This window comes from Hyperolius riggenbachi, chromosome 4, assembly GCF_040937935.1.
Source record: "Hyperolius riggenbachi isolate aHypRig1 chromosome 4, aHypRig1.pri, whole genome shotgun sequence".
NCBI classification, from domain to species: domain Eukaryota; kingdom Metazoa; phylum Chordata; class Amphibia; order Anura; family Hyperoliidae; genus Hyperolius; species Hyperolius riggenbachi.
Window position 1 is genome coordinate 363,393,317 of NC_090649.1, and position 19,417 is coordinate 363,412,733.

General features: G+C 44.8%; 1 protein-coding gene across 1 annotated transcript in view; it reads right to left on the reverse strand.

Annotated features, from left to right (window-relative positions):
- AKAP12 (A-kinase anchoring protein 12) overlaps nt 1–15,730 on the reverse strand; it is a 268,251-nt gene extending 252,521 nt beyond the window's left edge. The window contains exon 1 of the mRNA XM_068231967.1: nt 15,280–15,730. Coding sequence (XP_068088068.1) covers nt 15,280–15,405 — 126 coding nt within the window. The 5' untranslated portion in view covers nt 15,406–15,730. The remainder of the gene's footprint in view (nt 1–15,279) is intronic.
- Nucleotides 15,731–19,417: the final 3,687 nt, after the last annotated feature.

A 19,417-nucleotide genomic window follows, 5' to 3' on the forward strand; every position in this document is an offset into this window, starting at 1 on the left:
GGTCCCCGAGGGGGGGGGGGGGGTGAAATTTTTTGCAACTTTATCAGATTTTGCAACCGGTTGCACTTATTTATAGGTATAGCTATCAGAAAGTGCAACCTAGCCATTGACTTTAACCTATCTGTATCAGAAAATGCAACCCAACCAAACCCTATTCTCACACAGAACCCTCCCCTCTTGCTCAACTAATAACCCCCCTGGAGGGAACAATCCTCCCTCTTGCTCGACTAATAACCCCCCCTGGAGGGAACAATCCCCCTCTTGCTCAACTAATAACCCCCCCCCCCCCCCCAGGGATTAATCCCCTTTCTTGCTCAACTAATAACCCCCCCCCTGGAGGGAACAATCCCCCCTGTTGCTCAACTAATAACCCCCCCTGGAGGGAACAATCCCCCCCCTCTTCCTCAACTAATAACCCCCCACCCCCCGAGGGAACAATCCCCCCTCTTGCTCAACTAATAACCCCCCCTGGAGGGAACAATCCCCCTTCTAGCTCAATAGGATCTGTGGTTGCAAAAAATTACAGGCGTGTTAACAGAGAGGAGCCACGCCTACACAGTCATACACTGTCCTCTATGGCAAGTTGCAAAATATGATAGGTAGCAAAATTTTTCACTACAGGGGCCGCTCTGAAATTCTGCAGGGGGATTTTCAGGTGTCTGCTGCCCACATTACGATTTTCAGGTGTCTGCTGCCCACATTACGATTTTCAGGTGTCTGCTGCCCATATTATGATTTTCTGGTGTCTGCTGCCCACATTACGATTTTTAGGTGCCTGCTGCCCACATTGTGATTTTCAGGTGTCTGCTGCCCACATTACGATTTTCAGGTGTCTGCTGCCCACATTGCGATTTTCAGGTGTCTGCTGCCCACATTGCGATTTTCTGGTGTCTGCTGCCCACATTACGATTTTCTGGTGTCTGCTGCCCACATTACGATTTTCTGGTCACTGCTGCCCACATTGCGATTTTCTGGTGACTGCTGCCCACATTAGGATTTTCTGGTGTCTGCTGCCCACATTATGATTTTCTGGTCACTGCTGCCCACATTGCGATTTTCTGGTGTCTGCTGCCCACATTACGATTTTCAGGTGTCTGCTGCCCACATTACGATTTTCAGGTGTCTGCTGCCCACATTGCGATTTTCAGGTGTCTGCTGCCCACATTACGATTTTCAGGTGCCTGCTGCCCACATTACGATTTTCAGGTGTCTGCTGCCCATATTATGATTTTCTGGTGTCTGCTGCCCACATTACGATTTTCAGGTGTCTGCTGCCCACATTGCGATTTTCTGGTGTCTGCTGCCCACATTACGATTTTCTGGTGTATGCTGCCCACATTACGATTTTCTGGTGACTGCTGCCCACATTGCGGTTTTCTGGTGACTGTTGCCCACATTGCGATTTTCTGGTGACTGCTGCCCACATGGCGATTTTCTGGTGACTGCTGCCCACATGGCGATTTTCTGGTGACTGCTGCCCACATTGCGATTTTCTGGTGAACTCTGCCCACATTACGATTATCTGTCCCACATTACGATATTCTGGTGAACGCTGCCCACATTACGATTGTCTGGTGAATGCTGTCCACGTTACAATTTTCTGGTGACTGCTGCTCACGTTACGATTTTCTGGTGACTGCTGCCCACATTACGATTTTCTGGTGAACTCTGCCCACATTATGATTTTCTGGTGAACTCTGCCCACATTATGATTTTCTGGTGAACGCTGCCCACATTACGATTGTCTGGTGAATGCTGTCCACGTTACAATTTTCTGGTGACTGCTGCCCACATGGCGATTTTCTGGTGACTGCTGCCCACATGGCGATTTTCTGGTGACTGCTGCCCACATTACGATTTTCTGGTGAACTCTGCCCACATTATGATTTTCTGGTGAACTCTGCCCACATTATGATTTTCTGGTGAACGCTGCCCACATTACGATTGTCTGGTGAATGCTGTCCACGTTACAATTTTCTGGTGACTGGTGCCCACATTACGATTTTCTGGTGAACTCTGCCCACATTATGATTTTCTAAAGGCCCACATTACGATTTTCTGGTGAACTCTGCCCACATTATGATTTTCTGGTGAACGCTGCCCACATTACGATTGTCTGGTGAATGCTGTCCACGTTACAATTTTCTGGTGACTGGTGCCCACATTACGATTTTCTGGTGAACTCTGCCCACATTATGATTTTCTAAAGGCCCACATTACGATTTTCTGGTGAACTCTGCCCACATTACGATTTTCTGGCCCACATTACGATTGTCTGGTAAAATGCTGCCCACTTTACAATTAATTTACAGTGAAACGCTGCCCCATTACGATTATTTGGCACCTATGGGGGGGGGGGGGGGGGCATCCAAATATTCGCAGGGGGGCCCAGTGATTTCTAGTTACGCCCCTGACCGCTGCTAATAGCAGCACCCATTCAAGAAAACAAGGAGGAAAAAAGTTCTACAGTTTTAAAAAAAAGTAAGCGACAGTGTTCTCTTAGCCCTAAGACTAGTGGACGCCTGTAATGGCTGCCGCCTGTAGTGAACAGACAAAATTGCTAGGGCGACGGCTCTGGGCCCCAACACTGTAACTCTGTACAGATGCATCGCTGTACTGTTGCCTAGCAATGCATCTGTACAGCACTGGGGTCCCCAAACTATGCGCCATAGAGATTGGATCCAATCACTGCAATCGCACAAGCTGGCGATAATGGTATGCCACATTCCCAAATAGTGATAAAGTATGGCATGTAGGGTATAATTTTAACCAGGAAAATATAAGTAACATATTTTGAGAGGTTTCATAACTGTGGCACTAGTCATGTGAAATTGTGGTTAAATATAGGACATGTAAATCATTGAACTTTTCCCTTTCAAATAAGACAGATTCCAAAGATATTCTCTGAATTCCAATCAACCAGAACTTGGGACCCAATAGCATCAACCTCTCTCATTTTAGGTGCCAGTGAAAAAAAAACAAATCTGGACTTACCTGGGGTTTTCTCCAGCCCCTAGTAGTCCGTGAGGTCCCTCGGCGTCCTCTCCGAGGTCCTGCTCATGGCACCATTAGCCTGGCGACTTTGCCAGGCAAATGGGGCCACCAGCAGGACAACAGAGGGAACCCAGAGGATGCTGAAGGAACTCGTGGGCTACAGAGGGGCGCTGGAGGAAGCCCCAGGTAAGTCCAGATTTGTTTTTGTTTTTTCACTGTTAAGGGTCCCTTTAAGCTAGGTACAAATGCTGAATGACACTCAATTAAGATGGCTGTTCAGGATGGTCTTGACAAAGATTCAAGTGTGTTTGCGGGTTATCCCCCGCCCCCCCCCCCCCCCCCCCCCCCAGTGTCACATAAGGATCCAGCAAGCTGAACTGAATTTTCTGTTGTGAGTCAATACACATAATACATTTTAGAATTAATTAAAGTGGACCTGAACTCTTGCACAAGACAGAAGGTAAACACATAGAAATGTACCCTGTATGTAGTTAGAGAATTTAGCTTGTGTAATTCCCTCTCATCTGTGACTGCTTAGTTGTAATTTGATCCCTCAGCTGTATCAGGTGCCTGCCACTGCAGAGAGCAAATTGGTGATGTTAAAGGGAACCTAAACTGAACATATAAAAAAAAAAAAAAAAAAAAAAAAAGAATTTAACCACTTTACCCCCGGCGGTACGAATTTCTCCGTCCCTTTTTTCAGCCTTTAACCCCCAGGGACGGAGAAATTCGTACCTTCCACGCTACCGCCGCTGTCCGCGCTCCCACCGCTTGTGCGCGCGCACCCGCTGCTCGTGCACGCCGCCGCCCGCTTGCCCGGAGATCAATGAACAGGTAAATCCATTCCCGTTCGTTGATCTAAGCCCCCGCAATGATCCGCTGCTTCTATTAGAAACAGCGCGATCATTGTGATTCTCCCAGCCTCCTACTGCTTCCTGTAAGCGTCCTTCCGGACGCTTACAGGTCGCATGTAAACAGACTCACTGTGGCCATCTTGTGGCCAAATAGTAAACTACACCCTAAAGTATTTTACACATACAAATACATTGTATTACACAATAAATTAACTCATTACCTCCCACACTCCCCCAATTTTTTTTTTGTTATTTAAAAAAAAAAAAAAATAAATACAATAAAAAAATAAACAAAATAGTTACCTTAGGGACTGAACTTTTTAAATATTTATGTCAAGAGGGTATAACACTGTTACTTTATAAACTACGGGCTTGTAATTAGGGATGGACGCAAAACTGAAAAAAATGCACCTTTATTTCCAAATAAAATATTGGCGCCAAACATTGTGATAGGGACATAATTTAAACGGTTTTATAACCGGGACAAATGGGCAAATACATTTCATGGGTTTTAATTACAGTAGCATGCATTATTTAAAAACTATAATGGCTGAAAACTGAAAAATAATATTTTTTCCCACATTTTTTCCTATTTTCCCATTAAAACACATTAAGAATAAAATAATTCTTGGCATAATGTCCCACCTAAAGAAAGCCTAATTGGTGGCAAAAAAAAAAAAAGATATAGTTCATTTCATTGCGATAAGTAATAATAAAGTTATAGACGAATGAATGGATGGAGCGCTGAAAGGTGAAAATTGCTCTGGTGTTCAAGGGGTAAAACCCCTCAGTGGTGAAGTGGTTAACTTACCTGGGGCTTCTACCCAGCCCCTTCTGCTCGCACCGTTTTCGGCAACTCAGCCAAGTGGATTACCACTGCACCTGTGCTGTTGCTTATCTTTTAGAGCAGAAAGGAAGTTTTTAGTTCAGGTCCACTTCAATTTTTTGTACACACTATCTTCTGATTATTTCTTCACATATTCACCTCCTTTATTTAAGCATTTACCATAATTGTATCATACTTTTTTTTACAAGGTTTTCAACCCCTTTGTTGTAGTAGCATCGCATTCCTCACCTATGAGCTGAAAGAACTGATGAAGTGGGGTTTGATGAATTGATTGGTTTCAAGTTAATGATGCAGTTATTGGTGTTCTGCAGTCATGTGAAGAAAATACCTTCTGTTTCAGATAAAAGCAAACTTTTGCTTTCTGGCCGAATCGTGTGTGTGTGTGTGTGTGCATATATACAGCATATATATATATATATATATATATATATATATATATATATATATGCTATATATATATATATATATATATATATATATATATATATATATATATATTACGCACACACTTATCCTACATCACCGCAGATAGACCAACTTTCCTACACTAAAATGTTGGGTGTAAAGTGAAGGATCGGCTTATCTGCAAGAGGTAACCCCCCCCCCCCCCCCTTCCCCGTGCAGAGACCACCTCGGAAGTGCACCAGAAAGCATAGCTGCATCACTCTCTCCAGCTGGCATTATCACACCTCACCCCATCTTCTGAAGTGGCCGCCAAAGCTCCAGGCTCACTGTGGTCACATGACAGTGAGTCTGGTGTTTAGGGGTTAGTTCTTAAGCTGCAAGGGAGAAAGGAAGGGGGGGGGGGGATGCAAGCTGGAGAGGCAGCTAAGTTTCCACTGGCATGCTCCAACATGCACTCTTCTTCTGCTGGTACGCTCCAACGTGCGCTCTGCCTCGACTGACACTCTCCACAAGCACTCTGCTATGGGGGGCTATGGTTCCTCATTGGGAGGGGGGGGGGGTTGGCTTATCAGTGGGTCAGAGCATTGAAAGTGCATCTGTATGTGTGTGGGCTGGTGCACACCAGAGCGGTTCTGAAGCGTTCTTTAAAATGTTTGGAGGGGGAAAACCGCTTGGCTAATGAAAATGAATGGGATGGTGCACACCATTGAGGTTCGTTTTTTCCACAAACGCAAACTCAGGGGCTGCAGCATTTTTAGATTTCTGAGCGGTTTTTTACTTAATGTTAAAGTATAGGAAAGTGGAAAACCGCTCTGAAAAACGCTAGATCAGAGCGGTTTTCCAGGCGTTTTTGTTACAGAAGCTGTTCAGTAACAGCTTTACTGGAACAATATATGTAATCTGCTACACAAAAACGCTCCAAAAAAACCCAGGCATGTTTAGAAAACGTCTCTAAACATGCCTAGAATCGCTCTGAAACCTGCTTCAAAAACCTCTAGCGTTTTGAAGATCTGCTAGAGGTTTTTGGTGTGCACTGGGCCTAAGTGTGTTTAGGAGGTAAGGGGGGGGATGCTTATCCACTGTGATATACAGTGTATGTATATGTTTATATACCGTATAAATTTTCTACCAGGCAAAACTTTTAGAAACCAATTTTTTTTCAGTTTTTATTAAAACTCATGTAATTCAAGTCCAATGAATGTCTTGAAATACAATGCTACACCGGGCAGCGCCACCTCTTATGCAAAAGAATATATGTATATGCAGTTCTTTAAAAGTCACCAATTATTTGAAAAAATGTCCCGTGAGTTTGCTGTGGGATGTCCCGTCCAAATAGAGATAAAATAGTAAAAGTCCACTGCACTCTCACTTCATTCAATATGACCTAAAAACACAGAAACATGATCCATGCAGTGTGAACCAAGTGCTCCCAATCGTGACACCATCACCCGTAATCAGAGAAGCTCACCAGATTGTAGCCACCTCGTTTTTCAGGTGGATCTCTCACTTTATATTATGCTTCACTAGGGACTTCAGTGAACCATACCGCTTTGTTGATATAAATCTTTGTAATTCTTCATAAAACTTCAATAAAACACTTCATTGTGCAGTTGCACTGTCACAAACAGATAACAGACATGCTTCTCGCGCCATCTAGCAACTTACAAGCTCCATAGCGGTAAAAGGCATGTCACAAGCCCTGGGAGCGTGGGGAACTCAGAGAGTGGGACGCTGCTCGGGAGCCAAGTACAAGTCAAAGGAGGGCCCTAGGAACACCGCTTGTGACATGCCTTTTACCGTTATGGAGCTTGCAAGTTGCTAGATGGCGTGAGAAGCATGTCTGTTAGCCGTTTGTGACAGTGCAACTGCGCAATGAAGTGTTTTATTGTGTTTTATTGAGTGTTTTATTAAGAATTAAAAAGATTTATATCAGCAAAGCGGCATGGGTCACTGAAGTCCCTAATGAAGCATAATATAAAGTGAGAGATCCACCTGAAAAACGAGGTGGCTACAATCTGTTGAGCCTCTCTGATTAGGGGTGATAGTGTCACGATTGGGAGCACTTTGTTCATACTGCATGGTTTGAAGTGCACGGATCGCATAATACAGAATTATGCGATATGGATCTTGTTTCTGTGTTTTTAGGTCATATTGAATGAAGTGAGAGCGCAGTGGACTTTTATTATTTTATTGTCTTAAAATAGCTTGAAATGGTACAAAGGCAAGTAGAGAACTGGCAAAGGCTAAAAAGGGGCATCTAAAAAGGTATTTATACAATACTAGTGAACTTAGCCCGTCACAGGCTAAGTCTGTCACCACTCCGCTGTGTGCATGCCCGCCCTGTGTGCACGCACACGCGCTCATCGCACGCCCGCCCCTTCTGGCCTCGTCCTCCCTAAGCTCTCCTCAGTGTCTCTTACCCCTCCCTGCACATGCGCAGTAGCACAACACACGGGACACACACACAGGAAGTGAGGGATGGGACGCAGAGACACATGATGATTATTATAAAGGACTAGCTAATGGCCCGGCGTTGCCCGGGTATGTATTTGGCTGGTGTTGGCTGCGCCCACTTTTTTTTAACTCTAACACACAATTACTCAATGACCAAGTTTGTGAGCTTTGCGGTCTTTGGGATCAATAATTTGCATTGAAATCAAACAAATCTGATTGGGTGTTTGTGGCTCCACTCCCTTTTCTGGATTTGAACCCCAGTCACCCAATGACCAACTGTACCAGGTTTGAGGCTTGTGACATTAACAGTTAAAGAATGGCAGCAATGAAATATTCCCCTTAAAAATCAATAGGTAAATTTTGATTGGATTTTGTAGGCTCCACCCACTTTTCTGAATATTAATCCCAGTCACCCAGTGACCAACTGTGCAAAGTTTGAGAACCCTACCAATAACAGTGTAAGAATGGCTGCAGTGTAAATTTGTATTTGTTTCAGCCCACTTTTTGGTTATGGAGATAAAAAGTATCCTATATGTTATTCCAGGTAATTTTCTGTGTGTGCCAAATTTCATTCAAATTCGTTCAGCCATTGTTGCGTGAGTGAGTAACAAACATCCAAATTTTTGTATGTATAATATGCATATGCCCCCCCCAACTAACTAAAGTTGAGGAGCAGTGGAGACCCTGTGTGTTCCAGCGAGCCTGCAGCACTCGTATCAGAGCTAAAGAACACATGAACTGACTCCAAAAATGGTACATTAAATAGGTCAATGTGTGTATTATGGAGTGTTGATAATTACAGGTCCCCCTGTTTGGCTGGGAAACTATCCGTATTGCTCTGTCCCACTCCCTGTTCTGTTAATGTCCATACTCACAAGTAGTGTGCACAGCAGCTGTGGCCGGGAGCTATCTGGCCATGCTTATTTCAGGAGCAAAACAGGAAGACCTGTAAGTATTCGTATTCCATAATACACACATTAACATGTTTAGCTTACCATTTCTGGGGTCAGTTTAGGTGTGTTTTAATGAGGATGGCTAAAACTTTAGTGGATTAACAGTCAATCAATAGTAGTCACATACAGCTGCATTCCAAATTATTACGCAGTACTGTATATGCAGGTAATACTGGACTTGCAGAACTACTACTTCACTTACCTTTCCACATCCTCACTATAACACGATGTGGCCCTGTAGAGCCACCTAATGAGAGTCATTTTTCTTTTTTAACATTTTCTAGATCACTCAGGCTCTCCACTGCTCCACAGCCTTAGTAAATCTGTGCCATGTTTATTGTTGATTAGTTAAAAAACAGTAAAAAGAAATTCACTGTTTTTTTTTTATCTTATTTTTTGCTAAAAAAAACAAACAAACAAACAAACAATAATAAGGCCTTGTTTATAAAGTAAAAAGAACAAAGTCTATCATGCATGGTATTAAAATAGAATCCCTACTACCCTCCCCAAAAAAAGTCAATACTGGCTAAACAAAATACAAAATAAAAGAATAATTGTTGGAGAATCTGTTACATCCTCAAATATGAAAAATGCATTGGTCCCAGAAAGGGGCGGATAGTGGTATTATTCAAGGATTAAGGCCTGAACGAAAGTGGTTAAAGAAATCATTATCTCCATGGCACACAGCCACTGCTATGTTTGTAGAAGACGCAGTACAAACAAAACTTGTATTCAAAGCCAGGCTAAGCTCAAAAATTGAGCAAAGCATACTGAACAATCAGGATAAAAGTAAGTATAAAAAATGTATAGAAATGTGGTGGGCAAAATATTACAGCACAACTTGCTTCCTATCCAATCTGAATTCAGCTAATGGGCATTCATTCATGCATGACCAAACGAGTCGACACCCAAAGTAGGAAGAACACTAAACGACGTACTACAAGCATTGCAGTGCTAACTATATGTGTGCATACAGAAGCGGGACTAGTAGTTCGCAGGAAATAGTGTACAGGAAATAGATGGTGCACAATTGTAAGATCTCTCAGTCTGCTAAGAGGAAACTAGGAGACAGAAGAGGTCTTAAAGTGTACCTCAGATAAAAGTGACATTGCCTATCATGACACGCTTTGTCTTAATGATGGTGGAATGGGGGGAGTTAGGGTTTAATTAACTGTTCTGATGTCATTCCTCCAGAAAGGTGATTGCTCTGCCCACCTTGGCGATTTTTTTTCAATATCACCGCCAAGGCTCTGGCCACTCCCATCTGCATTGCTGTGTACCAGCCCCATCTCGGCAGCCACTGCCTAATTGGTGGCTAAAGGAGGGCCGCCGCAACGCTGGTGAAGGTTTCCAAAGAGCTTTGGCAGTCTTTGGAAACATGGCAGTGACTGCGTTCCTGAGAAGAGGGGCGGAGCATCACCTGTGACTCGATGATGTTGGATCAGGTAAGTATTTAAGCCTAAGACCCCCCTGAGCTTGTCATGACAGGCTTCGTAACTTTTACTGGAGGTATGAATTGGCGCACAGCTGAAGGCAAGGACACAATACAAAGCATCACATAAGCATTTGAAAGAAAGATGGGAAAAGGGAAAATCACTTGTAGTCCACATTTGTACATAAGGAGATGTAATATTTGATCAATCTATTCTGTCATATTTAAAGGAAACATCAAAGCAAGATAAAAAAAACAAAATTCACTTATCTGGGGCTTCCTCCAGCCCCTGGCTGCCGTCCTGTGCTCTCGCCGCAGCTCCGGTGGCTCCCGGTGTCCTGTGCTGCAGAAGCCGACGTCGCAAGGTCGGCTTCCGGGTCGGCTTCTTGTGTGCTCCACGGCGCGGGTCACGTGGTCCGGCTGACATCATCAGGTCTGTACTGTGCAGGTGCAGTAGTTCTCAGACCTGATGACATCGGCCGGACCACATGACCCGCGCGTGGAGCGCACAAGAAGCCAACCAGAAAGCCGACCTGGCGAGGTCAGCTTCTGCAGCGTGGGACAACGGGAGGCACCGGAGCTGCGGCGAGGGCACAGGATGGCAGCCAGGGGCTGGTGGAAGCCCCAGGTAAGTGGATTTTGTTTTTTTTATTTTGCTTGGACCTTCCCTTCTACATCCCAATCCATCTACATTTATGCCCTTAGAATGAATGTGAGTGGCCATATCCCACTACACCTCCAGCCACACCCCTGACATTCCTCCAACAACATGGTTTACATTTCTTCTGCCACACCTCCAGGCAACATTGCTGTCATCCTTCCAGCCACATCCCACTACATCTCCAGCCACACCCCTGACATTCCTCCAACAACATGGTTTACATTTCTTTTGCCACACCTCCAGGCAACATTGCTGTCATCCCTCCAGCCACTCCCCACTACACCTCCAGCCACACCCCTGACATTCCTTCAGTAAGGCAGCTTACATTCCTCCTTCCCCATCTGCAAGCACATTGCTGTCATACTTACAGCCAAACCCATTACACCTCCAGCCACACCCCTGACATTCCTTCAACTAGACGGCTTACATTCCTCCTGCCCCATCTCCAAGCACATTGCTGTCTTACCTCCACCCACACCCCACTACACATCCAGCCACACCCCTGACATTCCTTCAACTACATGACTGACATCCCTCCAACTATACCCCACCACACCTACAGCCATACCAATGACATCCTTCCAACAACATGGCTGACATCCCCCTAGCCACACCCCTGACATCTCATAAACAACATGGCTGACATTCCTCCAGCCACACCCCAACACACTTCTAGCCATGTGGCTGACATCCCTCCAGCCCCACCCCACCACACTTCCAGCCACGTGGCTGATATACCTCCAGCCACACCCCACCACACTTTATTATTATTATTTTTTATTTATATAGCGCCAACATCTTCCATAATACAAACAAATAATGGGGAACAACTATACATAAGAAATACAAGACACTGTACAGTCATGACATTTAATAGAATAAATACATACATAGTTGATGTGTAGTTGGTACATGTACATATGTTAAAATCACAGCAGTATGAGAAACACTAGGAGGAGGTCCCTGCCCTTGCGAGCTTACACTTCCAGCCACGTGGCTGACATCCCTCCAGCCACACCCCACCGCAACTTCAGCCATACCGCTGACATACCTCCAGCCACACCCCATCATGCCTTTGGCCACACCCCTATCACACCCCTACCACACCTCCAGTTCTTCATACTATGAAAAATCCATAAGAAAAATAAATATTTTCACCTTACCATTACACTGATTATAGTAATACTTTTCCTCCCTTAATCACAACATTTGAAAATAAGAAACACAGGAATGATCTAAAATAGAGATAGCTAAGGAGTAAAGAAGGATGGTTGAATTTGGTTCATAAATATGTACCACCCACCTAATACAGGGAAAGATGAAAGTTATAAATTAGTGACATGGGGGGAAGCAGGATGGACAGGTATGTTCTAAGCACAATCAAACTAAAAATAACTATCAGTAACAAAACATAACCAGGCTATTTTAGCGACAATGCCACACTTATTAAGATAAAGGGGAGGTGGATCTAAAATTGAACTGTAATCTTGAGATACGTTTATTTCATGCTTCAAAGACTCCATCTTGAACTGAGAAAGTTTGCACAGAATCCCATGGTGTTATGCCACGGGCTCACATCAAACTCATATAGACACATTAAAAATACAGTGAGACATTTGGCAATAAATTGGTATGTGGAAGGTAAGCAATTACCTTGCTTATTTTAGAATATGAACTTTTTAATGGACTTTCATGCTTTACTGCTGTGGATTAATGGACTGTAATCAATATATTTATGGAAATTATACTAAAGTACAAACACAGACCTCTCATCAGCCCATCTCTCATCCATTAACCTTTGCATATAGATGCCTGTTATTAAGCTTGCCGCTTCAGAGTGCTACCTCAGCATCCATCCGTTACTTTACAGATTCTCTGTATGCATATCACAGACTATTCCTCTGGGACGAGAGAAACAACTTTGTAAACTCCCCCCCCCCCCCCCCTGTGTCTTCCATCTATCTTCTATGCTCATTATGGGAAAAGGGAAAATCACTTGCAGTCCACGCACATTTGTACATAGGGAGACAGGCTGTGGCTATGAGAAGTCTGGGTGTGGGAAAAGGAGGAGGAGATGAAATCCTGACCCAGGAACACACAGAAGAGAGACATTGCTGCAGTATGGGTTTGCAGCACAAGGCATGAGTGAGCATTTTTCCATCCATTCAAGGATTTTCCTAAGCATGTGTACACTGCACTAATCTATTGTTCTGAATACCAGCCTATGACCGTACACAACAAGAGATAATGCCTGCATCATTCTTATGGCCATAGAAATTTGCTGTCCATTTCTACACTGCATGAATATCATTCAAGCTCAGTGGGTGTTTTTTGTACCACACATTCAGATTCAGGAAAATGCAAAAGATCTAAAGAACTCCAACCATTAGTCATCATATTTGGAGGTCCCACACTTGCCCAGAAGACCCACGAATGACGCAACTTAGCCAATTACCATAGCCGATTGTGGCTAAACAGAGGCCCGCGGGAGGTTGGCTAGGGACTAGGCGGTGCTTATGGGGCTGGAGAAAACCCGGGAAAGTATCAAATCTTGCGTTGTCAGCGTCTCTTGTACACTTTAACATAAAATTGGATCTATTCTGCTGCGCTCCGCTAAGTAGAACAATTTTAATGCCAGCATGAAAGGAGCCTTACAGCCTGTACACACTTCACTATTTTTCAGACAACCAGTAATTTCTTTGAGCGACGACTGATCGTTTCCACACTCTCACGACATGGGTACAGGTGCACAATTACCTGAACGATGCTTAGTGGCGCGCAGCGATAATGATGGATCGGATCTGTAAGATCCCCGACAACTCCCATGCAAAGCACCACGATCACTTGAACTCTCGTCTGTGCCTGTCGTGTGCCATTGAGCATACCTCCCGCCAGGAAGTTGGATCGGGGAGCGCTTGTCATCGTGGAACGTTCCTGGGATCCATCTTCCTGGGTCCCGAGGCGAGTATGTAGCTTTAGACAGCTAGCACACTTGTCTGTGTATAGAGCCATGAGTTTTGGCCTGGGTGAGTTTCTGCATTTTTCTCTGCGTTTTTGAATGCGATTGCGTTTTTCATGCATTTGCATTTTACATTTTTTAATAACCTCCCTTTTTCAGTGGATACGAATGCAGTATCATATTTATTTTGAGAAAATCCTCCATAGGAAAGCACTGTATGTGCATCACATGCAATTCAGATACAGTATGCGGGAAGTTACAATATGTTGCACTTTTGAAAAAAAAAAAGTTACAATGCAGCCTACAGACTTTCAATATGTGTGATCCTGCAAGCATCTCCCGCACCTGCGGGCAACATACGCAAATGAGACAAGTGAGCTCCCAACCTTAGCAAATCCACACCAAAATCACACCTCTACAATGTCAGCAGTTCTATTGATATGAGCTGGCTATGATTTCATCAGAAAGCCCATACCTTAAAGTTTGTGAAAATGCATTCAAAAAAATATTATGAAAATGCGTAAGATTTTCTTTTATAATTTCCTGGGGAAAGAATATTGGGAAACCTACAAAGCTTTGCAGTCAGGATGAGTCTTTTTTTTTTTAGATATTATTTAATCTATATTAATAGCTTTGGCGCGTTGTGCCTTTAAATGTCATTGTGCATGTGTGCCATTGCAGACTTTGTATCCAATGCATTTCATACCTACGCCTGTATATGTGATGACACAGCACTTCTGCAGAAGCCAGCTAGCGCTGTGATTTGTATGCAAGCACCATTGTAAGAAATGTGGGTAATTGGCTATCCACGTGCTTTAACCTTGAGGGTGTGGAAAGAGAATAGGAGTGTCTGTGCTGCTGGCAGATGGTGGAAACACAATGCTACTGCACCATCCGCATACAGGACACACCACCCAGACAGCAGTGAAATCAACTTTACAGGGGATTTTACCTTCTTTGCAGGATCGGATTGAGAAACGCATCTCCTTATTAGATGTCAGCCTTCTGTTAACACAGAGCAGGGGGATTAGCCTGACAGGGTTAATCATTTTATGCCTGCAGATCTTGTCATTGCACAGTTGGCATTGTAACATCCCATGCAGAGAGTTGCCGTGCTACCACACCACCCCCTATTAATTGTACAGTGTTTTGCCTTGATAAAATCTCAGGAATGCACAAAATGCAAATAACCCTGATTTTAAGTTATTTTGTTTGGTTTCTACGACGCAGTTCACAGCTTCCTGCTCCCCCATCCCGCGGCACTCTGCATATGGGACTTTTTGTGAGAACGCAATGAGACAAACCTGAAATCCCTGCAAGCAAGGTATTATTCATCTCTCTGATACCAAAGCTATTTACATATTATATGGAGTATTTATGTGCTTGCGATTACTCCTTCTCGTTGATTATGCTGCTAATCATCCTGATGGTGGGTCTGACAAACTGACCTTATGTATAACTAACTAAAGAGCTAGACATTTCTTAAGCATCAACTTGTTCATAACTTTGACATTTATTAAATCCACAAGGAGCACAATGTTAAGTTAAATAAGTTTGCAGACAAAATGTGCTGGCAGCCAGAATACAACAGTTCTCAGGTATGCCACAAATGATGCCCTTTGTCACTTTCTCTGTGAACTGCTCATCCCATTGTATTCCTTCACTGCAGAGGATGAAGTAATGTGGTCAGCCGACAGTTTACTAATGAGGTATGTCTTACCTTGGCATCCACAGATTCGGCCACCTCCTCCACTGCTTGCTCCAGTTGCCCCAGGTCATTGCTTTGTTCAGCTTGCTCTTCTCCAGGCTTCTCAGCTACCTGTTCTGCAGATGTCCCAGCTCCCATGCTGTGGTCCTGTGTGGGATGTGTGACCTGTGTTCTTGTTTAAGATGCAGATAAAAAGACTCAGAGGGCACAGCAACTTGAGCAGGGTATCCAGGTGTTTTTTTAATCACCTGAGGAAATGAATTTCCAAAATTCACAGCTTAGTTAGAGATGTAGCAATAAACTGTCTCCTTTGGCTCTGTCCACAGGCTGTTATTGTGGAGGGACTAATCCAATAACATACCAGTGAATCTTTCCTTCTCTAGACAAGTTGTAAAATGCAAATGCTTTCTATGCAGCGCAGGTTCCAGCCAACTATCTTACACACTCCTCTGTGTGTGTTTTTTTTCTTACAGATGACAGCCTCTCCTTCTATTCCCCTTACTCTTCCCCTCCCTCTCTCCTTCTCCATCACATGAGTCTAGGATCAGACACGCCTTGCAGTATCAAAACAGGCACATTAAAAGCAATGGGGACAGGGGCAGAGAGGGAGGAGAGCTGGCATTGTCCCAAAGAGAATGTCTTATCCTATATACCAGAACACAGAGGCAGCATAAAGCAGGGATGATTGTTCTGGCTATGCAATCCCCTAGTGAAAATTACAGAGAAAAGTCTTGTTGTCACTTAATTCACAATGATAAATGTGCTTTTAATATTATCCGCTAATTTTTCTACTGATAATCGAATAAAAAGTATAATTTTTTTTCCTTACTGGCATCTAAACATCAATACTTGTAAGGACTCTTACAAAATGCGTAGTGACATGCACTTGTGCGTACGTCAAACATCCTGACTTGTGCAGGGGAATTTCAAAACATAGGAACACCTCTCAGCTCCCTACATTTTCACTTTCAAGGTATTTCAATTCAGCTTTAGAAAACAGTACCTGGAAATACTGTCTTTGTTAAAGTGCAACTCCACAGAGGAAAAATAACAATTTCCTCCATAACCGTGATAGATAATGCAAGGATTATTATTATTATTGATTTATATAGCGCCAGCATCTTCTGTGGTGCTGTACACCAGCATACAGGGTATAACAATACAAAATAAAACATAAAACATTTAACATAAGACAAGAGTGAATAATAGCTAATGCAGTGAACAGATTAACTACATATTTTTACACAGGGGTGAGAGGTATGTACACCCCATTACATGGCTTTGTGAGACAAAAGGGGAAGAGAGCCCTGGCCAAAAGGCCTTACAGTCTAAAGGTTTAAAGAGAGTCTGAAGCGAGAATAGATCTCGCTTCAGACCTCATAGCTAGCAGGGGCATGCGTGCCCCTGCTAAAACGCCGCTATAGCGTGGCTTAACGGGGGTCCCTGTCCCCCCAAACCCCCTCCGTGCAGCGGGGGAGCGCTTCCTGGTTGGGGCAGGGCTAACCGCCGCAGCCCTGCCCCATGCGCGTCTGTCAGACGCGTATCTCCGCCTCTCCCCCGCCCCTCTCAGTCTTCCTTCACTGAGAGGGGCGGGGGAGAGGCGGCGATGCGCGTCTGATAGACGCGACTGGAGGCAGGGCTGCAGCCGTTAGCCCTGCCTCCAGGAAGAAGAATACGAGCGACCATTTTCCGACCAACTTTTGCGGGGGGTGGGTTGGGGGTGAAGGGACCCCCGTTAAGCCGCGGGATAGCGGCGTTTTAGCAGGGGCACACGTGCCCCTGCTATATATAAGACCTGAAGCGAGATTTAGTCTCGCTTCAGTGTCTCTTTAAGGCATAGGACAGTAGGTAAAGGGTAAAGTGAAGCTGTGTATGCGGTGGTAGAAATGGTGGTCAGTGGGCAAAGTGTCCTAGGTAAGAGAGTATGCTTGCTTGAAGAGGTGAGTTTTCAGATTGTGCCTAAAAAGAGTAAAGGCAGCCATACACTGGTCGATTGCCACCAGATTGACCAGCAGATAGATCCCTCTGTGATCTAATCTGATCAAAGAGGGATCTATTGGCTGCCTACACTGCAAACAGATTTTGAATCGATTTCACTATGAAATCGATTCACAATCTGTGGCGCTGCCACTGCCCCCAGCATACATTACCTGATCCTGCCGGCGCGAGTCCGCCAGTCTCCGCTGTCTCTTCTCCTCTCTGGGCTCCAACTTCACCTTACTTCCTGTCGGGGGAAGTTTAAACAGTAGAGGACACTCTCCTGTTTAAACTTCCCCCGACAGGAAGTAAGTGAAGCCAGCCAGAGCCCAGCGCGGAGAAGGGACAGCGGGGACACGTGCCGGCGGTACAGGTAATGTATTGCCACTAGCGTCGGTCGTCGGAAATTCGAACGTCGCTATCGACGCACTCCAGACCCGCTGGTGTTCGAGCAAACTTTTCCGCGCGGACAGATCGACGGGATCGATTGATTTAGTGTGGACAACAGTCAATCGGTCAGCGTTTGTGCATCGATTTCACAGCAGATTCGATCACAGTGTTCGAATCTGCTGTGTATCGGTGGGAAATCGAGTAAGTGTATGGGCATCTTAAAGGGATACTGTAGGGCGGTCGGGGGAAAATGAGTTGAAGTTACTTGGGGCTTCTAATGGTCCCCCGCAGGCATCCTGTGCCCGTGCAGCCACTCACCGATGCTCCGGCCCCGCCTCCGGTTCACTTCTGGAATTTCAGACTTTAAAGTCTGAAAACCACTGCGCCTACGTTGCCGTGTCCTTGCTTCCCCTGATGTCACCAGGAGCGCACGGAGCAGGCACAGGCCATACTGGGCCTGCACAGTACGCTGGTGCCATCAGCGGGAGTGAGGACACGGCAACGCAGGCACAGTGGTTTTCAGACCTTAAAGTCTGAAATTCCAGAAGTGAACCGGAGGCGGGGCCAGAGCATCGGTGAATGGCTGCGCGGGCACAGGATGTCTGTGGGGGATCATTAGAAGCCCTGGGTAACATCAACTCATTTTCCCCCGACCCCCCTACAGTGTCCCTTTAAGTGTGGGTGAGTGGCGGATGTGTTGAGGGAGAGTGTTCCAGAGGAGGGGAGAGGATTGAGAGAAGTCTTGTAAGCGGGAGTGAGAAGAGGTGACCAGGGAAGAAGACAGAAGGATATTGTTAGTAGAGCGGATATTGCATGTAAGATGGTATCTCGAAATAAGTTGATTTAGTTAGGAAGGAGTAAACTTTCTATCAGTTTATGTTATCTCTTTTCATTGTAGAGGTTATAAGACAGGTGATTACAACCAACTGCTGAGGGAATGTAACAATGGCATTTATTTTTAGGAATTTTTTAAAAAAAAAAAAATGTGGTGATCACCAGATCAGGAGGGCCCATATGCATTGGTTGTTTTATTTTTCACACCTTGGCCTATATGCAATTTACTTTTTCTCTTCAGTGTTATATTCACACTTGTCTATAAAATTACTTTTACATCCTCATCAAGCAAGAATATACTTAAAGCAGATCCGAGATGAAAAACTAAATATAACAAGTGACTTGTCTATATATCTTATCTAAAGTTTAGATAGTTTACACAGCAAATCTATCTTCAAACCGCTTCAACAGTATATTAATATTTTTTCCTGTGATACAATGGGAGCAGACATGTTTTCTGCTTGTCACTATTACACAATTAAGCTGGCCATACACTGGCCCGATTTACAGCCGTTTCAACAGCAGATTCGATCACTGGGATCGAATCTGCTGCCAATCGTTCGCGCTACACGCCGAATTTCGATCCATTTAGTCCGATCCCGTCGATCGCGCCGTGCGGAAAATAACCGTCGATCGCCCGCGGGTAAAGAGCGCATCGCTAGCGGCGTTTGAGTGCCCGACGACCGACGCAATAGAGCCGCATACATTACCTGCTCCGCCGGCGCGACTGCCCCCGCTCGTCTCCGCTCTTCTTCTCCGCTCTGGTCTCCGGCATGCCTTCACTTATTCCTGCCCGGCAGGAAGTTTAAACAGTAGAGGGCGCTCTACTGTTTAAAGTTCCTGCCGGGCAGGAAGAAGTGAAGCATGCTGGAGCCAGAGACCAGAGCGGAGACGGAGAAGAAGAGCGGAGAGAGACCCGGGAGTCGCGCCGGCGGAGCAGGTAATGTAT